The sequence below is a fragment of the Procambarus clarkii genome, chromosome 42 (genome assembly GCF_040958095.1).
Source record: "Procambarus clarkii isolate CNS0578487 chromosome 42, FALCON_Pclarkii_2.0, whole genome shotgun sequence".
In the NCBI taxonomy this organism is placed as follows: domain Eukaryota; kingdom Metazoa; phylum Arthropoda; class Malacostraca; order Decapoda; family Cambaridae; genus Procambarus; species Procambarus clarkii.
In genome coordinates this window covers 24,166,198-24,183,981 of record NC_091191.1, presented here as the reverse complement: position 1 = coordinate 24,183,981, position 17,784 = coordinate 24,166,198, and the positions used below count along the sequence as shown (strand labels likewise).

The following is a 17,784-nucleotide window of genomic DNA, read 5'->3' as shown; positions in this document are numbered from 1 at the left end:
ATATATATATAAGCCTATACTTGCATAAACCACAAGTGAAGATTAACAATCTTTGGACAACACCCACCAGTGGGCCTCAAACCCAGAAAGCACAACTACCTTCCAGTAGCTGCCATAACTAGTACGCTTTAACCCACTACACCATCAGACCCTACAAAAGAAGTAGAGACTTCGAGATATATATACACCTCAAATATCTCCACTTCCCGAGGGCACTAGACAAGTGAGAGCATGACGAGGTGGGCATGACGAGGGTAGTTGTGCTTTCTGGGTTCGAGGCCCACTGGTGGGTGTTGTCCAAAGATTGTTAATCTTCACTTGTGGTTTATGCAAGTATAGGCTTATATATATATATATATATATATATATATATATATATATATATATATATATATATGTCGTACCTAATAGCCAGAACGCACTTCTCAGCCTACTATGCAAGGCCCGATTTGCCTAATAAGCCAAGTTTTCCTGAATTAATATATTTTCTCAATTTTTTTTCTTATGAAATGATAAAGCTACCCATTTCATTATGAATGAGGTCAATTTATTTTTATTGGAGTTAAAATTAACGTAGATATATGACCGAACCTAACCAACCCTACCTAACCTAACCTAACCTATCTTTATAGGTTAGGTTCGGTGTGGTAGCCGAAAAAGTTAGGTTAGGTTAGGTTAGGTAGGTTAGGTAGTCGAAAAACAATTAATTCATGAAAACTTGGCTTATTAGGCAAATCGGGCCTTGCATAGTAAGCTGAGAAGTGCGTTCTGGCTACTAGGTACGACATATATATATATATATATATATATATATATATATATATATATATATATATATATATATATATATATATATATATATATATATATATTGGTGTATACTGGCAGCAGGTTTTCTTTCAAACATGTTTCATTGAATATGACCGCATATTCTGTATTTATTATTTTCTGGTTTAGGGCTTCTATCCCTCTAACTATTTTCTTAGCATCAGGGCTTAATTGGAATAGGAGTTCTCCAAAACTCATTTTCGTACTTTTAAGGTGAAGAAAAGAAGTGATTTACTATAGAGTGTATTACACTTATTTGTATAATTTGCACGACGTTTCGAACCTCCATGGTTCATTCTCAAGTGAACAGATCTTACAATACTAGTTGATTTTATACCCGCATTAGGTCAGGTGATAATACAATGAAGGTGAAAAACATGGGGGATACATAAGGGATAAACATAGGGGCTGCAGAAGGCTTATTGGCCCATACGAGGCATCTCCTATCTAAACACAAAGATTAATCCTTGTGTTTAGATAGGAGATGCCTCGTATGGGCCAATAAGCCTTCTGCAGCCCCTATGTTTATCCCTTATGTATCCCCCATGTTTTTCACCTTCATTGTATTATCACCTGACCTAATGCGGGTATAAAATCAACTAGTATTGTAAGATCTGTTCACTTGAGAATGAACCATGGAGGTTCGAAACGTCGTGCAAATTATACAAATAAGTGTAATACACTCTATAGTAAATCACTTCTTTTCTTCACCTTAAAAGTACGAAAATGAGTTTTGGAGAACTCCTATTCCAATTAAGCCCTGATGCTAAGAAAATAGTTAGAGGGATAGAAGCCCTAAACCAGAAAATAATAAATACAGAATATGCGGTCATATTCAATGAAACATATATATATATATATATATATATATATAATTTATGGGAACAATGACATCAGGACTGGATACACATGTGAATGGGAAATAGTCTTACAAGTTCCAGAAAAAGAGTGAGAAAATGTCAACACTGTAGAGAAATATCCGACAGACCACTGGAACTTTATCTTACATAGTGCAGAGTTACAAACTAAATAATGTTTCCATCTGAGATTTATCATCGCAGAAGTTGTTAATATTGTACATAATCTTATTGAAACCAACACACAAGTCATAAATAGTCATACATTGCTTAAGTAAGACAGAAACAAGTAACACTTATAGCGGGGCAGCCAGAGGCTTAAGACCCGCGCAGGATTATCTTGAAACACGGAAGATGGGGGGGGGCGGGTATTCGTCCTCACTAACACCTCTCTGTACCCGTATTCTACTTTAACTCTCTACCAAGGGACCCCAAACTTTTACTTGAGCCGACCCCACGCCACGTGGACTAAAGATTATTGACCGACTTAAAGTTCTACAACCTTATGTCGTAGAAACCGACTTCTAGCAAAACTCTAGATCCGCCTTGTGCTGCCACCACCAGACCAGTAACGCTGAGCAATGATCGAGGTCTGGATCGATCATGCTAATCAATGAACTTTGGGGCTTGATCCCCACTAGTAATATATGAATTGGATATCTGTAAGTGTGGAATTAATTAACAATCAAAGGGACAATGAATTCTTATTCGGTGTTAGAATCGGCGACCAACTCAACTCGGCCTCTGAGCTACCCACGTGGTACGGGACAAAACACATATTACATAAAATGGAAATTAATAAAAAAGACAATTTAATAGCTAAATGGTTTATTCCAAAACTAAATCAAATCTAAAATCAAAGCACTCCCTAAACTGAGCACTCCCTGATGTGAAAAGCCATGAGTTGAACTACTGCCCTATACCAAACTCTTATAGCACTCTACCTTGAGGCGACCAGCTAGATGTTTGTGCTGGTCTTGGGCGAGAGGTGGAGTGGCCACCTTCCGTTTGTCGCTCCTGATCCACACTCTCTCCTCTCTGATGCTCCTCTACCCAGGAGCCCGAGCAGAGTATTCTTCCGCCTAGTTTTTCTAAGTTACTAGCAAGGCTTAAGTTTAACAACTAACCTCTGTTGCACTGAATGACCCAGATTGGTTGAATTATTTTAACTGAAGTTAATTACACAAGCATCTTAGGGAAGGCCTATTCCTGATTACAAAATGGCTATTTGACCATTGAGAAATAGTGGACGGGGAAATTCTGATGACCTGTGATCTCAGGTCGGCCAAATTGTTCCGCGCCGAGGTCTAGTCCCGGCTCGTGACGTCACTGATGGTGACTTAACTCATTATTCTAACAATCAGGATACTCTTGATACTATAAACAGGAATATTATACAATTTGAATGAAGAGTAATGTCTCTAAATTACTGAATATTGTGGAATAATTCATTATACGAAATTGTGGACAAAGGCGGCAGTTATTTTCACCGACAATCCCCCCCCCCCCCCCCCCGCCCCCGCCCGGGGATGCGACCATGTGTTTGGGGTCAGGTCCCTACCCGTGGTTTCTCGAACATTCTGGGTCATGCCTACAACAGCTAGTTTGTTACAATCTCCCCCAAAATAACACCTTAGACCACCACTCACCTGAGACAATCTTCCATATAACATTGAGGATAGCAACATTGAGTGACCAGGGGATGGGTTGTGGTGTCCCTGTGTGCTTCCCAAAGTCCTCTACCAGCATCTCGGCCTCGTTCTGGATGGCCTCCATCAGGCTGGACTTGCCCATTCCCAGGTCCTTGAGCTGACGCAGGGAGAACCTCCTGTTGTTGTGCCACGTCAGGCCGGTGCTGTTGGACAAGCCTGGTCCCCAACACATTATATTAGTTAGAGTATGTAGCACGAAGTAAAGATTTATATATATAAATATTAACATATTTTATGTAATACACACAGAAATTACAATTACGTGATATATCAAATGAACACAAGCTGCAGCTGTTGCGCTATAGTCGCTATACATCTGCATTGTTCAATCTCGAGTAGGTTCGAACCCTCATCACGGCCCTAGTGTTCATTATATTATATAATATATATATATAAATATATATATTATATATACCGAAAAAGTAAGATTAATAATTCTAACACAAATTTTCTCAATCTTTCGTACATTTCTTTTCACTGTTGGAGGTAAATCAAAAATCAATTCTCCAAAATTCATTTTTATTTCTAGTCTGACGCGACACGAGCGCGTTTCGTAAAACTTATTACATTTTCAAAGACTTTAGTTTACAAATACACAACCGAATAGAACTTACGCATCTCCAATTTTATATCTACATTTGAGTGAGGAGGATGGGGTGAGGTGGCATTAATAGGGTATTAATTTCATCAACACAAGACAGAACATGAGGTGGTATTAATAGGGTATTAATTTCATCAACACAAGACAGAACACGAAACAATGGGTATTGAATAGAAGTTTTTGTAGAAAGCCTATTGGTCCATATTTCTTGATGCTTCTATATTGGAGCGGAGTCTTGAGGTGGGTAGAATATAGTTGTGCATTAATTGGCTGTTGATTGCTGGTGTTGACTTATTGATGTGTAGTGCCTCGCAAACGTCAAGCCGCCTGCTATCGCTGTATCTATCGATGATTTCTGTGTTGTTTACTAGGATTTCTCTGGCGATGGTTTGGTTGTGGGAAGAGATTATATGTTCCTTAATGGAGCCCTGTTGCTTATGCATCGTTAAACGCCTAGAAAGAGATGTTGTTGTCTTGCCTATATACTGGGTTTTTTGGAGCTTACAGTCCCCAAGAGGGCATTTGAAGGCATAGACGACGTTAGTCTCTTTTAAAGCGTTCTGTTTTGTGTCTGGAGAGTTTCTCATGAGTAGGCTGGCCGTTTTTCTGGTTTTATAGTAAATCGTCAGTTGTATCCTCTGATTTTTGTCTGTAGGGATAACGTTTCTATTAACAATATCTTTCAGGACTCTTTCCTCCATTTTATGAGCTGTGGAAAAGAAGTGCGTTTCACTTACGAGATGGAAAAGGATGGGAAGCTGCCCTTTCTAGATGTAACAGTCATGGAAAAGAGCGGAGGTTTCCACACTGCAGTCTACACTAAGGAAACGAACATAGGAATGTGCCTAAATGCCAACAGTGACTGCCCAGACAGGTACAAGAGGAGTGTTGTTAACGCATATGTCGACCGTGCTCTCAGCCACAGCTCAGAATGGAAGCAAGTCGACGAAGAACTCTGTAGGGTAAGGCAGGTCCTAGTCAACAACGGCTTCTCTAATGGTTTCGTCGAAGACATCATAAGAAGGAAAGTGAAACGCCATGCAACCTCTGAAGAGACAACTAACACAACACCTATACCCCCTATTAGACTATTTTACAGGAACTTCTTTTCCACAGCTCATAAAATGGAGGAAAGGGTCCTGAAAGATATTGTTAATAGAAACGTTATCCCTACAGACAAAAATCAGAGGATACAACTGACGATTTACTATAAAACCAGAAAAACGGCCAGCCTACTCATGAGAAACTCTCCAGACACAAAGCAGAACGCTTTAAAAGAGACTAACGTCGTCTATGCCTTCAAATGCCCACTTGGGGACTGTAAGCTCCAAAAAACCCAGTATATAGGCAAGACAACAACATCTCTTTCTAGGCGTTTAACGATGCATAAGCAACAGGGCTCCATTAAGGAACATATAATCTCTTCCCACAACCAAACCATCGCCAGAGAAATCCTAGTAAACAACACAGAAATCATCGATAGATACAGCGATAGCAGGCGGCTTGACGTTTGCGAGGCACTACACATCAAGAAGTCAACACCAGCAATCAACAGCCAATTAATGCACAACTATATTCTACCCACCTCAAGACTCCGCTCCAATATAGAAGCATCAAGAAATATGGACCAATAGGCTTTCTACAAACACTTCTATTCAATACCCATTGTTTCGTGTTCTGTCTTGTGTTGATGAAATTAATACCCTATTAATACCACCTCTTGTTCTGTCTTGTGTTGATGAAATTAATACCCTATTAATGCCACCTCACCCCATCCACCTCACTCAAATGTAGATATAAAATCGGAGATGCGTAAGTTCTATTCAGTTGTGTATTTGTAAGCTAAAGTCTTTGAAAATGTAATAAGTTTTACGAAACGCGCTCGTGTCGCGTCAGACTAGAAATAAAAATGAATTTTGGAGAATTGATTTTTGATTTACCTCCAACAGTGAAAAGAAATGTACGAAAGATTGAGAAAATTCGTGTTAGAATTATTAATCTTACTTTTTCGGTCATATTTAATAATATATGTCTACAGGAAAGACTGCTACCAAAATATACTAATATATATATATATATATTTATATATATATATATATATATATATATATATATATATATATATATATATATATATATATATATATATATATATATATAATAAAATGAAATACCATATGACAGTTTGTGTACTGAGGCAAACTAGTGCTCACATTAGCAGTGACACAGCAGCGACAGAATTAGGGGCAAATAGCCCCGGTACACACTAGTTTAGAAGCCAGGACCCGTGCCTAATTAACATCGGATTTCTCCCAGCTTACTATCACAGCGGAGTTTACCATGAACTAAGTACAAAAAGTATCATATGCCATCCCTGAAGCCAATAAAAACAAGATGGTAAGAGCATTTGTTTTTAAAGAGACAAGTACCTTTTGTCTCTCTTTAAACCCTAATGCTCCCACCATCTTGTTTTTATTGGCTTCAGGGATGTCATATGATACTTTTTTCTTAATTCATGGTAAACTCCGTTGTTTAAAAGTGGTACACAGGTACCAGTTACCTCTCGATGGTGAGCTCTAGAGGGGAGGTACGGTGTAATATAAGGAGAGCGAGAAAGAGGGGTTCTCCTCTCGACGTTATAAGAAGATGAAACGCTGGTATAACTTTACCGATTTTCTTGAAGCTACTGAAGGCGTCTAAAGTGTAGAAGTCAGGTCGGCCCTGCAGGTCAGGGCTGGAGAAGGCTTCCTTGATCAGCTGGAAATTGTTGAGGAAGACCATGGTTCGAGTCCCCAACCGCCACCTGTATATATTTTTATCATTCATAGGGATAACATTGCCTTCCATAGAGTTTGCTATATCGCTTAATAGTGATAGAGTTGGTTCTATCGAACTGAATCAAAGACCCTAGGGGCAGGTAAGCAAAAGATGGAAGGCTCGTACGAAGATGCAGAAAACTTGAGCAGGGAACAGGTTACAAGTCAGAGGAGGGGAGTACAGCACGGTGACCCAACCCCCGTGGGTTTATATTTATATATATATATATATATATATATATAAATATATATATATATATATATATATATATATATATATATATATATATATATATATATATATATATATATATACAGAGCTGCAAGAACAGTTAGTGATGCAGCGGCCAACATGCTGAAGACAGAACACGAAACAATGGGTATTGAATGGAAGTGATTGTAGAAAGCCTATTGGTCCATATTTCTTGATGCTTCTATATTGGAGCGGAGTCTTGAGGTGGGTAGAATATAGTTGTGCATTAATTGGCTGTTGATTGCTGGTGTTGACTTTTTAATGTGTAGTGCCTCGCAAACGTCAAGCCGCCTGCTATCGCTGTATCTATCGATGATTTCTGTGTTGTTTACTAGGATTTCTCTGGCGATGGTTTGGTTGTGGGAAGAGATTATATGTTCCTTAATGGAGCCCTGTTGCTTATGCATCGTTAAACGCCTAGAAAGAGATGTTGTTGTCTTGCCTATATACTGGGTTTTTTGAAGCTTACAGTCCCCAAGAGGGCATTTGAAGGCATAGACGACGTTGGTCTCCTTTAAAGCGTTCTGCTTTGTGTCTGGAGAGTTTCTCGTGAGTAGGCTGGCCGTTTTTCTGGTTTTATAGTAAATCGTCAGTTGTATCCTCTGATTTTTGTCTGTAGGGATAACGTTTCTATTAACAATATCTTTCAGGACCCTTTCCTCCATTTTATGAGCTGTGGAAAAGAAGTTCCTGTAAAATAGTCTAATAGGGGGTATAGGTGTTGTGTTAGTTGTCTCTTCAGAGGTTGCATGGCGTTTCACTTTCCTTCTTATGATGTCTTCGACGAAACCATTGGAGAAGCCGTTGTTGACTAGGACCTGCCTTACCCTACAGGTACCTTACCCTGCGAGTTCTTCGTCGACTTGCTTCCATTCTGAGCTGTGGCTGAGAGCACGGTCGACATATGCGTTAACAACACTCCTCTTGTACCTGTCTGGGCAGTCGCTGTAGGCATTTAGGCACATCTACTTGCGTATACATGTGCCCATCCGGGCTCAAGAAGGGTGCCTCTTTAGTACAAGCTTGGAGTAGTTTCCTTATAATGTTTTCTGGTATGTCAAAAAGAGTACAGGCCGGATCACGATACACTCTGTCCGCTATCATCCCGATTGTTTCATCCACAGATACGTTGGTAAACAGTGATTCCACGTCCAACGAGGCTCTTATTCCTGTGGCCCGTGTTCCCCCCAGTAAGTCAACAAATTCCTTTGGAGAATTCAGGCTGAAGGCACAAGGGACATAAGGAGTCAGCAAACCATTGAGTCACATCGCCAGTCTGTACGTGGGTGTGGGTATCTGGCTGATGATTGGCCGAAGTGGGTTTCCAGGCTTGTGTGTCTTGACATTTCCATACGCATATCCAGGTTTGTATTCCCCAATAATCTTTAGCAGGTGGAGTCCAGATTTCTTGGCGTTCACAGTTTCGATCAATTTGTTGACCTTTGCTTTTAATTCGGCTGTAGTGTCCTTCGTTACCCTTTGGAATTTAGTTTAGTCAGAGAGTATGATGTTCATTTTCGCCAGATATTCGTCTTTTTTAAGAATGACATATATTGGCGACTTGTCACCTCTCCTGACGACTATCTCCTTGTTCTCATGAAGGCTCTTAGCTGCCGCTATGAGCTCGGGGGACAGTATGGTGCTTCTGTAGTTGCCTCGATTCTTTCCTCCTTCCGCAATAAGTTCTGCTTGTAAAGTGTCTTTGGTGGTGACCTTCTTTTGTGTCTCGAGGTCGAATATGTCGTCCAACAGGATCTCCAACTCCACTTTCTGGGCCATCTCACTTGGTCTGGACATAACGTGACAGTTTATACCCAGATTTAGGAGAGTGACTTGGTCCTCAGTGAGGTTGATTCCTGCAAGGTTTAGGAAGCCATCTCTTGGTCGTGAAATTGCCATAGGTCCTCCATATAACGTTGTTAGTTTCTTGATTATCCTGGTTTCGGTGCTGAGGTGATGTCGTTCTGTGAGGATGTTGAGGTGCTGCTCGATGAACACCAGATGTCCTTCATCAACTCATTGCCTGCGAGAAAATGGAATTCTGTGGGTTAAATACCCCGGAATTCCTACCTCTCTTTCTGGTTTTGAAGTATAGTGCAGTGGATACAGTGTGTACCTGCAACTCTGTGGGCCAGGGTTCGAGTCTCCTGGTGGGTTGAGTGTTAAAAAGTTATAAACTTCAGCTTGCGAGTTATTTAGGCATATATGTATATATATATATATATATATATATATATATATATATATATATATATATATATATATATATATATATATATTTAGCCACATGTTCCTACATTTTTGTACAGCCACTAGCATAAATAGCATTTCGGGCAAGTTCTTAATCCTAATTTTCACGCACACATTCCCAGGAAACAGCCCGTAGCAGCTGTCTAACTCCTAGGTAACTATCTACTGGTAGGCAACAGGGTCATCAGGGTTAAAGAAACTGCCTATTTGATTCCGTCAGGGATCGAACCCGGATCCTTAGGACATTGAGCCCTGAGCGTTGTCCACTCAGCCGTCAGGTTTAACTTGGCAGTGATGCTGTACGCCGTTCTTACTGTCCATTTACATCCATGGGCGTCACACGGGGGCTCAGTTCCTAGGCAGCTGGAGGTAGTGGCCAGTTTTGTTGGTCATTTGTTGTAATAGACTTAAGGGCAGCATTAGAGAGGCGTCAACATGTACAGCATAATACTGTATTATGTCTGCGGTTTCTGGCGCAATATGATCTTAAAAGTCTTTCAAATATGAAAAATTATGAATTTGAAGAAATATTGGTCGTGCTTCTTTTTCCCATTAGGGAAACTAGGGGTAGTGACTTCATTTATATTTAATTGAATGAATTATATTATGTTGTTCAGAAAGAGAGGACGAGGTGCAGGGGAGAGTGAGAGGGGAAGAGGTAGAAGGGAGAGTGAGAGAGGAGTAAGAGAGGATGCAGAGTGTTGTGACACAAACAGGCTGGCATACCCTCTCGAGGGTGGGGGGGGGGGGGGGTTAACTCAAGGACTCGCCCTTGTATAGCTCTCTAGAGAGGCTACGTGCTTGTCCTGCACACTCTACCACTCTCTATGTTCAACTCTTTGTATTTGTACCTATTTGTGCCTGCTAGAACGAGCTGCCAGCTCTTGGACCCCACCTTTCTATCCGTCATTTTTTTTATTTTACCCTGAAGGGTGAGTTTATTGGGCAGCGCCACTCACCCTGTGAGTGGACATACCACCATATCAGCATGTACATCACCAAACCCCCAATACGAAGAAAACCCGCTGGGTTGTTCATCCTGCCAACCGTTAATTGTCTAATATCTTTACTCCAATTCTATTTTTTGTATCATATCAATATTTTAATGAACTATTTACCACACACACATATGCAAACACATATAATATGTTTGTGCACATATTACACACACACAGGGCCTGGCGGCTGAGTGGACAGCACTCGGGATTCGTAGTCCTAAGGCTCCGGGTTCAATCCCCGGAGGCGACACAAACAAATGTAAAATTGCTTCTTACACCCTCATGCTCCAGTTCACCTAGCAGTAAATAGGTACCTGGATGTCAGACAGCTGCTACGGGCTGTTTCCTGGGTGTGAGTGAGTGATCAAAAAATCAGTTGATTGATTGAAAGTTGAGAGGCGGGATCAAAGAGCCAGAGCTCAACCACGTGTGTGGTTGTGGAACACATGATGTCACACAGGACAGCATGCGTCTTCAAGAAGTCCTGGACAAACTGAAGAAATGGTCCCACAAATGGTTGTTAGAGTTTAACCCGAGCCAATGTAATGCAATGAAGATAGAATATAGGTTAAGGGAGCAGAAGGGCAGATACAGGGTATCATTTGGGAGATAAAATTCTTCTAATATTAGAGAGAGAGAGAGAGAGAGAGAGAGAGAGAGAGAGAGAGAGAGAGAGAGAGAGAGAGAGAGAGAGAGAGAGAGAGAGAGAGAGAGAGAGAGAGAGAGAGAGAGAGAGAGAGAGAGAAAAGAAAAACCTGGGGGTTGATATCACGCCAGACCTATCTCCTGAAGCCCACATCAAGAGCATCAGCGGCATATGTAAGGCTGGTCAACATAAAAACGGCCTTTAGAAACTTGTGTAAGGAATCATTCAGAATCTTGCATACCACGTATGCCAGATCAATTCTGGAGTATGCAGCTCGAGCATGGAGTGCATAAAACTAAACTGGAGAAGGCTCAGAAGTTTGCCACCAGAGTAGTACCCAAATTGAGGGGCTTGAACTATGCGGAGAGACTACGGGAATTAAACCTCACGACGCTGAAAGATAGAAGAGGGGGGGACATGATCACCACATACAAGATTATCAAAGGAATTGATAGGGTAGACTAAGACAGTTTATTTAACACAAGGGGCACACGCACTAGGGGAACACAGGTGGAAATTGAGTGCCCATAAGAGCCATAGAGACATTAAAAAAGATTTTTTTTAGTGCCAGAGTAATTAATAAATGGAATGTATTAGGAAGTGATGAGGTGGAGGCAGACTCCATAAACAGTTTTAAGTGTAGATATGATAGAGCCCAATAGGCTTAGTAGTGTGTACACTTGTTGACTGATGGTTAACAGGCGGAAGTAAAGAGCCGAACCTCAACCCCCGCAAGCACAACTTGGTGAATTGCACTTGCACAAACACACACACACACACACACACACACACACACACACACACACACACACACACACACACACACACACACACACACACACACACACACACACACACACACACACACACAGGCACCATAGCAACTGGAGGACAGAAAATTATAATAGTAGTCATATATAACCCCCCCACCGAATGTCAGAAGACCCAGACAGGAATATGATAGAAACAACTTGGCCACCATCAATATAATAGAGAGAACAGCTTCTGTGGCTAGCAGGAACGGATCCAGACTTCTAATCATGGGAGACTTCAACCATGGGAAGATAGACTGGGGGAACAGAGACCCACATGGAGGCCCAGACACATGGAGAGCTAAGCTGCTGGATGTGGCAACAAGAAACTTTCTAAGTCAACACGTCAAGGGACCGACAAGAATGAGAGAAGGGGATGAACCAGCTTTGCTTGATCTGATATTTACCCTTAATGAGTCGGATATAAGGGAAGTTAAGTTGGAAGCCCCCTTGGGAATGAGTGATCATAGTGTATTGAGCTTTGAGTACCTGGTTGAGCTGGGAATTATCACCCCCAAAAAAGAACTGGGAACCAAAGGGCTGGCGTACCGAAAAGGAAACTATGAGGAAATGAATAAATTCCTATGGGATATACATTGGGACACAGAACTCGGAACCAAGTCCGTACAAGACATGATGGACTATGTCACCCAAAATTGTCAGGAGGCTGTAAGCAGGTTTGTCCCAGCCCGACAGGAAAAAACAGAGAAGCAAAGGAAGAATCCGTGGTTTAATAAGGAATGTATGAAAGCAAAGGAGCTGAACAAAAGGGCATGGAGGAACTTCCGTAATAACAGAACACCAGAAAGTAGAGAGAGATACCAGAGAACCAGGAACGAGTATGTCAGTGTGAGAAGAGCAGCTGAGAAAAGGTATGAAAATGATATAGCTAATAAAGCCAAGACCGAACCAAAGCTACTACACAGTCACATCAGGAGGAAGACAACAGTGAAGGAACAGGTGATGAAACTTAAGGTGGGCGAGGACAGGTACACAGAGAATGACAAAGAGGTGTGTGAAGAACTCAACAAAAGGTTCCAGGAGGTCTTTACAATAGAACAGGGAGATGTCGCGGCGCTAGAAGAGGTGGCAGCAAACCAGGTGACCTTAGATAGGTTCGAAATTACAAGAGATGAGGTCAAGAAGCACCTATTGGAGCTGGATGTGAGAAAAGCTGTTGGGCCGGATGGAATCTCACCATGGGTATTGAAAGAGTGTGCAGGAGCACTTTGCCTACCACTCTCCATAGTGTATAGTAGGTCACTGGAAACGGGGGACCTACCAGAAATATGGAAGACTGCTAATGTAGTACCAATATACAAAATGGGTGACAGACAAGAGGCACTGAACTACAGGCCAGTGTCCTTAACTTGTGTACCATGCAAGGTGATGGAGAAGATTGTGAGAAAAAACCTAGTAACACATCTGGAGAGAAGAGACTTCGTGACAACCCATCAACATGGGTTCAGGGAGGGTAAATCTTGCCTTACAGGCTTGATAGAATTTTACGATCAGGTGACAAAGATTAAACAAGAAAGAGAAGGGTGGACGGACTGCATTTTTTTGGACTGTTGGAAAGCCTTTGACACAGTGCCACACCAGAGACTAGTGTGAAAGCTGGAGATGTAGCAGGAGTGAAAGGGAAGGTACTCCATTGGATAAGGGAATACCAAGTAACAGAAGGCAGCGAGTCACTCTGTGGGGTGAGGTATCAGATTGGCGAGACGTCACCAGTGGGGTCCCGCAGGGTTCAGTCCTTGGACCCATACCGTTTCTTATGTATGTAAATGATCTTCCAGATGGTATAGAATAATCCTCTCATTGTTTGCTGATGATGATGCAAAAATTATGAGGAGGATTAAGACGAGGAAGACAGTATGAGACTACAAGATGACCTAGACAGACAGCATGAATGGTCCAACAAATGGCTACTAAAGTTCAACCCGAGTAAACGTAAGGTAATGAAACTAGGCAGTGGAATCATGAGGCCAAACACAGGATACAGAATTGGAGATGAAGTCCTTCATGAAACGGACAGAGAGAAGGATCTAGAAGTTGATATCACACCAACCCCATCTCCTGAAGCCCACATCAAAAGAATAACATCTGAGGCTTATGCAAGGCTGGCTAACATTAGAACTGCCTTCAAGAACCTGTGTAAGGAATCATTCAGAACCTTGTATACCACATATGTAAGACCAATCCTGGAGTATACGGCCCCCAGCATGGAGCCCGTACCTTGTCAAGCACAAGGCGGAGCTTGAAAAAGTTCAAAGATGTGCTACTAGGCTAGTGTGAGAGTATGGTCTCTCATGATTATCCCACAGCTGACTTGAATGGCTCATTGCAGTGCACAGTGCACCGATTTCGTGCACAAGCCCTATCTCTGTTTTCCCATAACCGGGAATACATTTATAATATGGAGGCTGCCGTATGTCTACGCAGGAAGTGAGTACAGTGAGTACATTAGCCTATCGACCAGAGGCTGCTTACCTTGGAGACCGGCTGCGGATATGGGTACGCACTGGCCCGAAACTAGAGATAGATCAAGCCCTGGATAGTAATCTGTCATGTTGGGTGTCCCCAGGATGCCCACATAACCGGGAATACATTTATAATATGGAGGCTGCCGTATGTCCAGGCAGGAAGTAGATACAGGAAAATTAAGCATACTTGCCACGAAGGGTCAGTGAGTACATAGGAGGTGCCAGTGTGAGAGAGGGAGAGGAGACGCCAGCGAGGCGACTGACCTCTGGAGTCAGCCTCAACAAGCGCGATGGAGAATAACAACTATGACGTGGTCATGACGTCACCTCTGCTACTGATCAAGGAACGATCAATATGATTGGTTCCCGCTCTTTTGCTGCAATGCCATTGGTCAAATTGTAATCCCTTGTGTTGTGTACCACGAGATGCCCTACAGCCGCTGGCAAAGGCATTCACGTGAGGGAACCCTTACATAGAGGATGTGTCCTGTTCTGTCTATCGGCCAATAGACAGAAGAACACTGTCTATTCCTCATCGTCAAGTTAAACTCAGCGTCTTTTCGATATACCAACGCTTGCTCGGAATCTCGACGGTGATTATATTGTTTAGAAGACTAGTGACAAATCACCAGAGTGAAACAGACTGGTATCAGGTAACCCCTGGTGACAAATGGAGATCGTCTGCGAGTGATCTAAAGTGAACTAAGGCAGTGCCGCCGCCTAAGTAACCTGTGTGTGACTTTACCACAGTGCACCTGCATGGAACCATATAACCTGCAGTTGCCAGCCACCACTGTCCAGAGTGTGTAGCTAGTACGTCAGTACCTCGGTACCTTGAGCCACCAGCCGCCCTGCCTCACGGTACTACGTGACGTCACCACCCTTACTCACCGCCAGTGCCAGAGTGTGTGCGTGTGTCTGTAGACATACAGCTCGCCCTTCTGCGAGTACCCTCCTGTCATATATGGTTTGTGGGAAAGCCTGTCGTCAATGGTCTCAAGTCATAATGAGGAAACCAGTTGTCAGGCCACCTACGAGTTCTTGCATAAATATGCCTGAGTGAGTGAATGAATAAGAGAGGTAGCCTACCTGTAAGTACAAGATCTTGTCATTGTTTTATTGTGTCTGTCTGTGTTGATCTGAGGTATCAACCACAGTTCTCACCTTCTCATACCTGACACAGGTATAGGTGAAGACACCCGACGGTGTATGCGTGTTTATCTGTGTGGTATCACGACATTTCACTCGTCTGTGAATGTGAGCTTCACATACACCACACATCTAGTATTGTGTGATATTATTATTGTGCATGTTATTGCCTGTCCCATTGACAGTGTATTTGTTATTTATTGCATATCATCATTACCTGAGTATCCGGTTGGAACTCTTGTAAACCCTTTGCACACCGGCAGCTAGGTTTGCCGTGGTAATGATTGGCTGTCAACCGTGTTAAGTTAGGTGTTTCTCCAGGAGTGGATACGAGTCGTTTAGCCAGACGTCAAGAGTCTCGCTAATGCACCCATAGCCTTTCTGACGCCAATCTAAAGTAAGTCAAGCACCCTGTGTATTAGTGGTTAAGTTAGTAAATAAACTACTGTTAAGCTTTATGCGGTGTTTCCGTTGAACCACTTCTGAATACTGACAACTATTTACTCAAGCCTTCAGCTCTAGGTGTCTTCAACACCGAGTTGCCCATAAGTCACTAAACTATACATGTGATGAGGACCCTGGGAGTCCCTTAAAGTGTTAAATCATTGAGGAGATTCCAAGGACCAACGTGGACCAGGACCAGGTGAGGCTAGTCTGAGAAGAGACCCTCAAGGACTCTAACTCGACCTTGCTTCCAGGCCTGTACGGTTGCTCTCGTATTATCTCTCCTGATTCCGACAGCTTCGTGAAGCGTCTGCCACATGTACATTGGCGACGTACGCATTGCAGTCGAGAAAGCAAAATAGAAACTCCCACAACTAGTCCCAGAACTAAGAGGCATGAGTTACGAAGAAAGGCGGCGAGAAATGCACCTCACGACACTAGAAGACAGAAGAGTAGGGGGAGACATGATCACTACCTACAAAATTCTCCGAGGAATTGACAGGGTAGATAAAGATAAACTATTTAACACTGGTGGTACGCGAACAAAGGGACAGAGGTGGAAACTGAGTACCCAAATGAGCCACAGGGACGTTAGAAAGAACTTTTTCAGTGTCAGAGTAGTTAACAGATGGAATGCATTAGGCAGTGATGTGGTGGAGGCTGACTCCATACACAGTTTCAAATGTAGATATGATAGAGCCCATTAGGCTCAGGAACCTGTACACCAGTTGATTGACAGTTGAGAGACGGGACCAAAGAGCCAAAGCTCAATCCCCGCAAGCACAAGTAGGTGAGTACAATTAGGTGGGTACACACACACACAGACTTAGGGGCCTCGCGGCTGAGTTAATAGCGCCTGGGGGTCGTAGTCCCAATGACCTAGGTTGAATTCCCTGAAACAAATGTTTTACCGGTAAATGTTTATGTTTTATGTTTTATCTCAGCTCCTTTTCCTTATCTGATTCCTCAAGTTGCCTCCATTCTCTCAGTACTGTTTCTCAGGTCTCCTCAATACTGCTCCGACCAACACAAGTTATTTGAATTAGTCAAATTTTAGTAGCCATTACTGCAATAATCTCTCGGGGGTGTGATCACACTGTATTCCATATTCCTGAATGTGTGCTCACTTATCTGTACACGCAGCATCCAGCTTCAGCTCCTAGAGTATCTTTTACAATTGTCAGTCATCTAATGCAATGACGTCCGACCTACACGCCTCTTCTCATGTCTAGTTTTGAAGTTGTGGCTTTAATTGGCTTCTACTTCCTTCTCGTCTATTTCATTTTATTTTCTTGTTTTGTTTATTATGCTAAATAAGTATATCCTCACATCCTTGTGTTTCATCTGTTGCTCTTCCTCACTTGCCAATGGTTCATCTCTCTCTCTCTCTTGGTCTAACCCGTCCTCCAAATAGCACGTCGCATTTTGACGAACACTTTAAGGCCAAAAAACTGTCCTACTAAAAAACGGTAGTGGCTGCCAAAATTGACGTGATGATCCGTTTTCTGTTCGTGGGTCCTCGAGTAGAAAGATTCTTTAAGAATCTTTTGCCCCGAGGGGCGAGTTCAATGGACACCGCCACTCATCCTGTGAGAGGACATATCAGCATGTATATCATCCCGCAAAGTCTTGCTCCCAAAGCTTTCACCAACCTCGCGCTGTATAACTCGGGTCCAGTGAAGGGGGACGACTTGCCTAAGCCATCTGAGGATAAGATATCTCTTTCTATTTGTAGCGACTGTTGCTGCAAGCTGACTAATGTATGTTAATGCAATGTACTTATAACATAGACAAAACAGATATAGATATACTGACCATAATTTACTAAACACTGCCTTAAACTTACGTGAAAATGTCGCCGTACTTCTGCATGAGGTTGGTGGCGTGTTCCTCCATGGAGATCCCAGAGGGCATCAGCGCCCCCAGCACCGG

The 17,784-nt window shown here is 42.4% G+C and overlaps 1 protein-coding gene across 1 annotated transcript in view; it reads right to left on the bottom strand.

Annotated features, from left to right (window-relative positions):
* Positions 1 to 17,784, bottom strand: part of LOC123770240 (cytochrome P450 2L1) — a 43,570-nt gene that overhangs the window by 13,411 nt on the left and 12,375 nt on the right. The window contains exons 3-5 of the mRNA XM_045761903.2: positions 17,699 to 17,784; positions 6,668 to 6,801; positions 3,335 to 3,553 (exon numbers count right to left, since the gene is read on the bottom strand). The exon at positions 17,699 to 17,784 is cut by the window's right edge and continues 14 nt beyond it. Coding sequence (XP_045617859.1) covers positions 3,335 to 3,553; positions 6,668 to 6,801; positions 17,699 to 17,784 — 439 coding nt within the window. The remainder of the gene's footprint in view (positions 1 to 3,334; positions 3,554 to 6,667; positions 6,802 to 17,698) is intronic.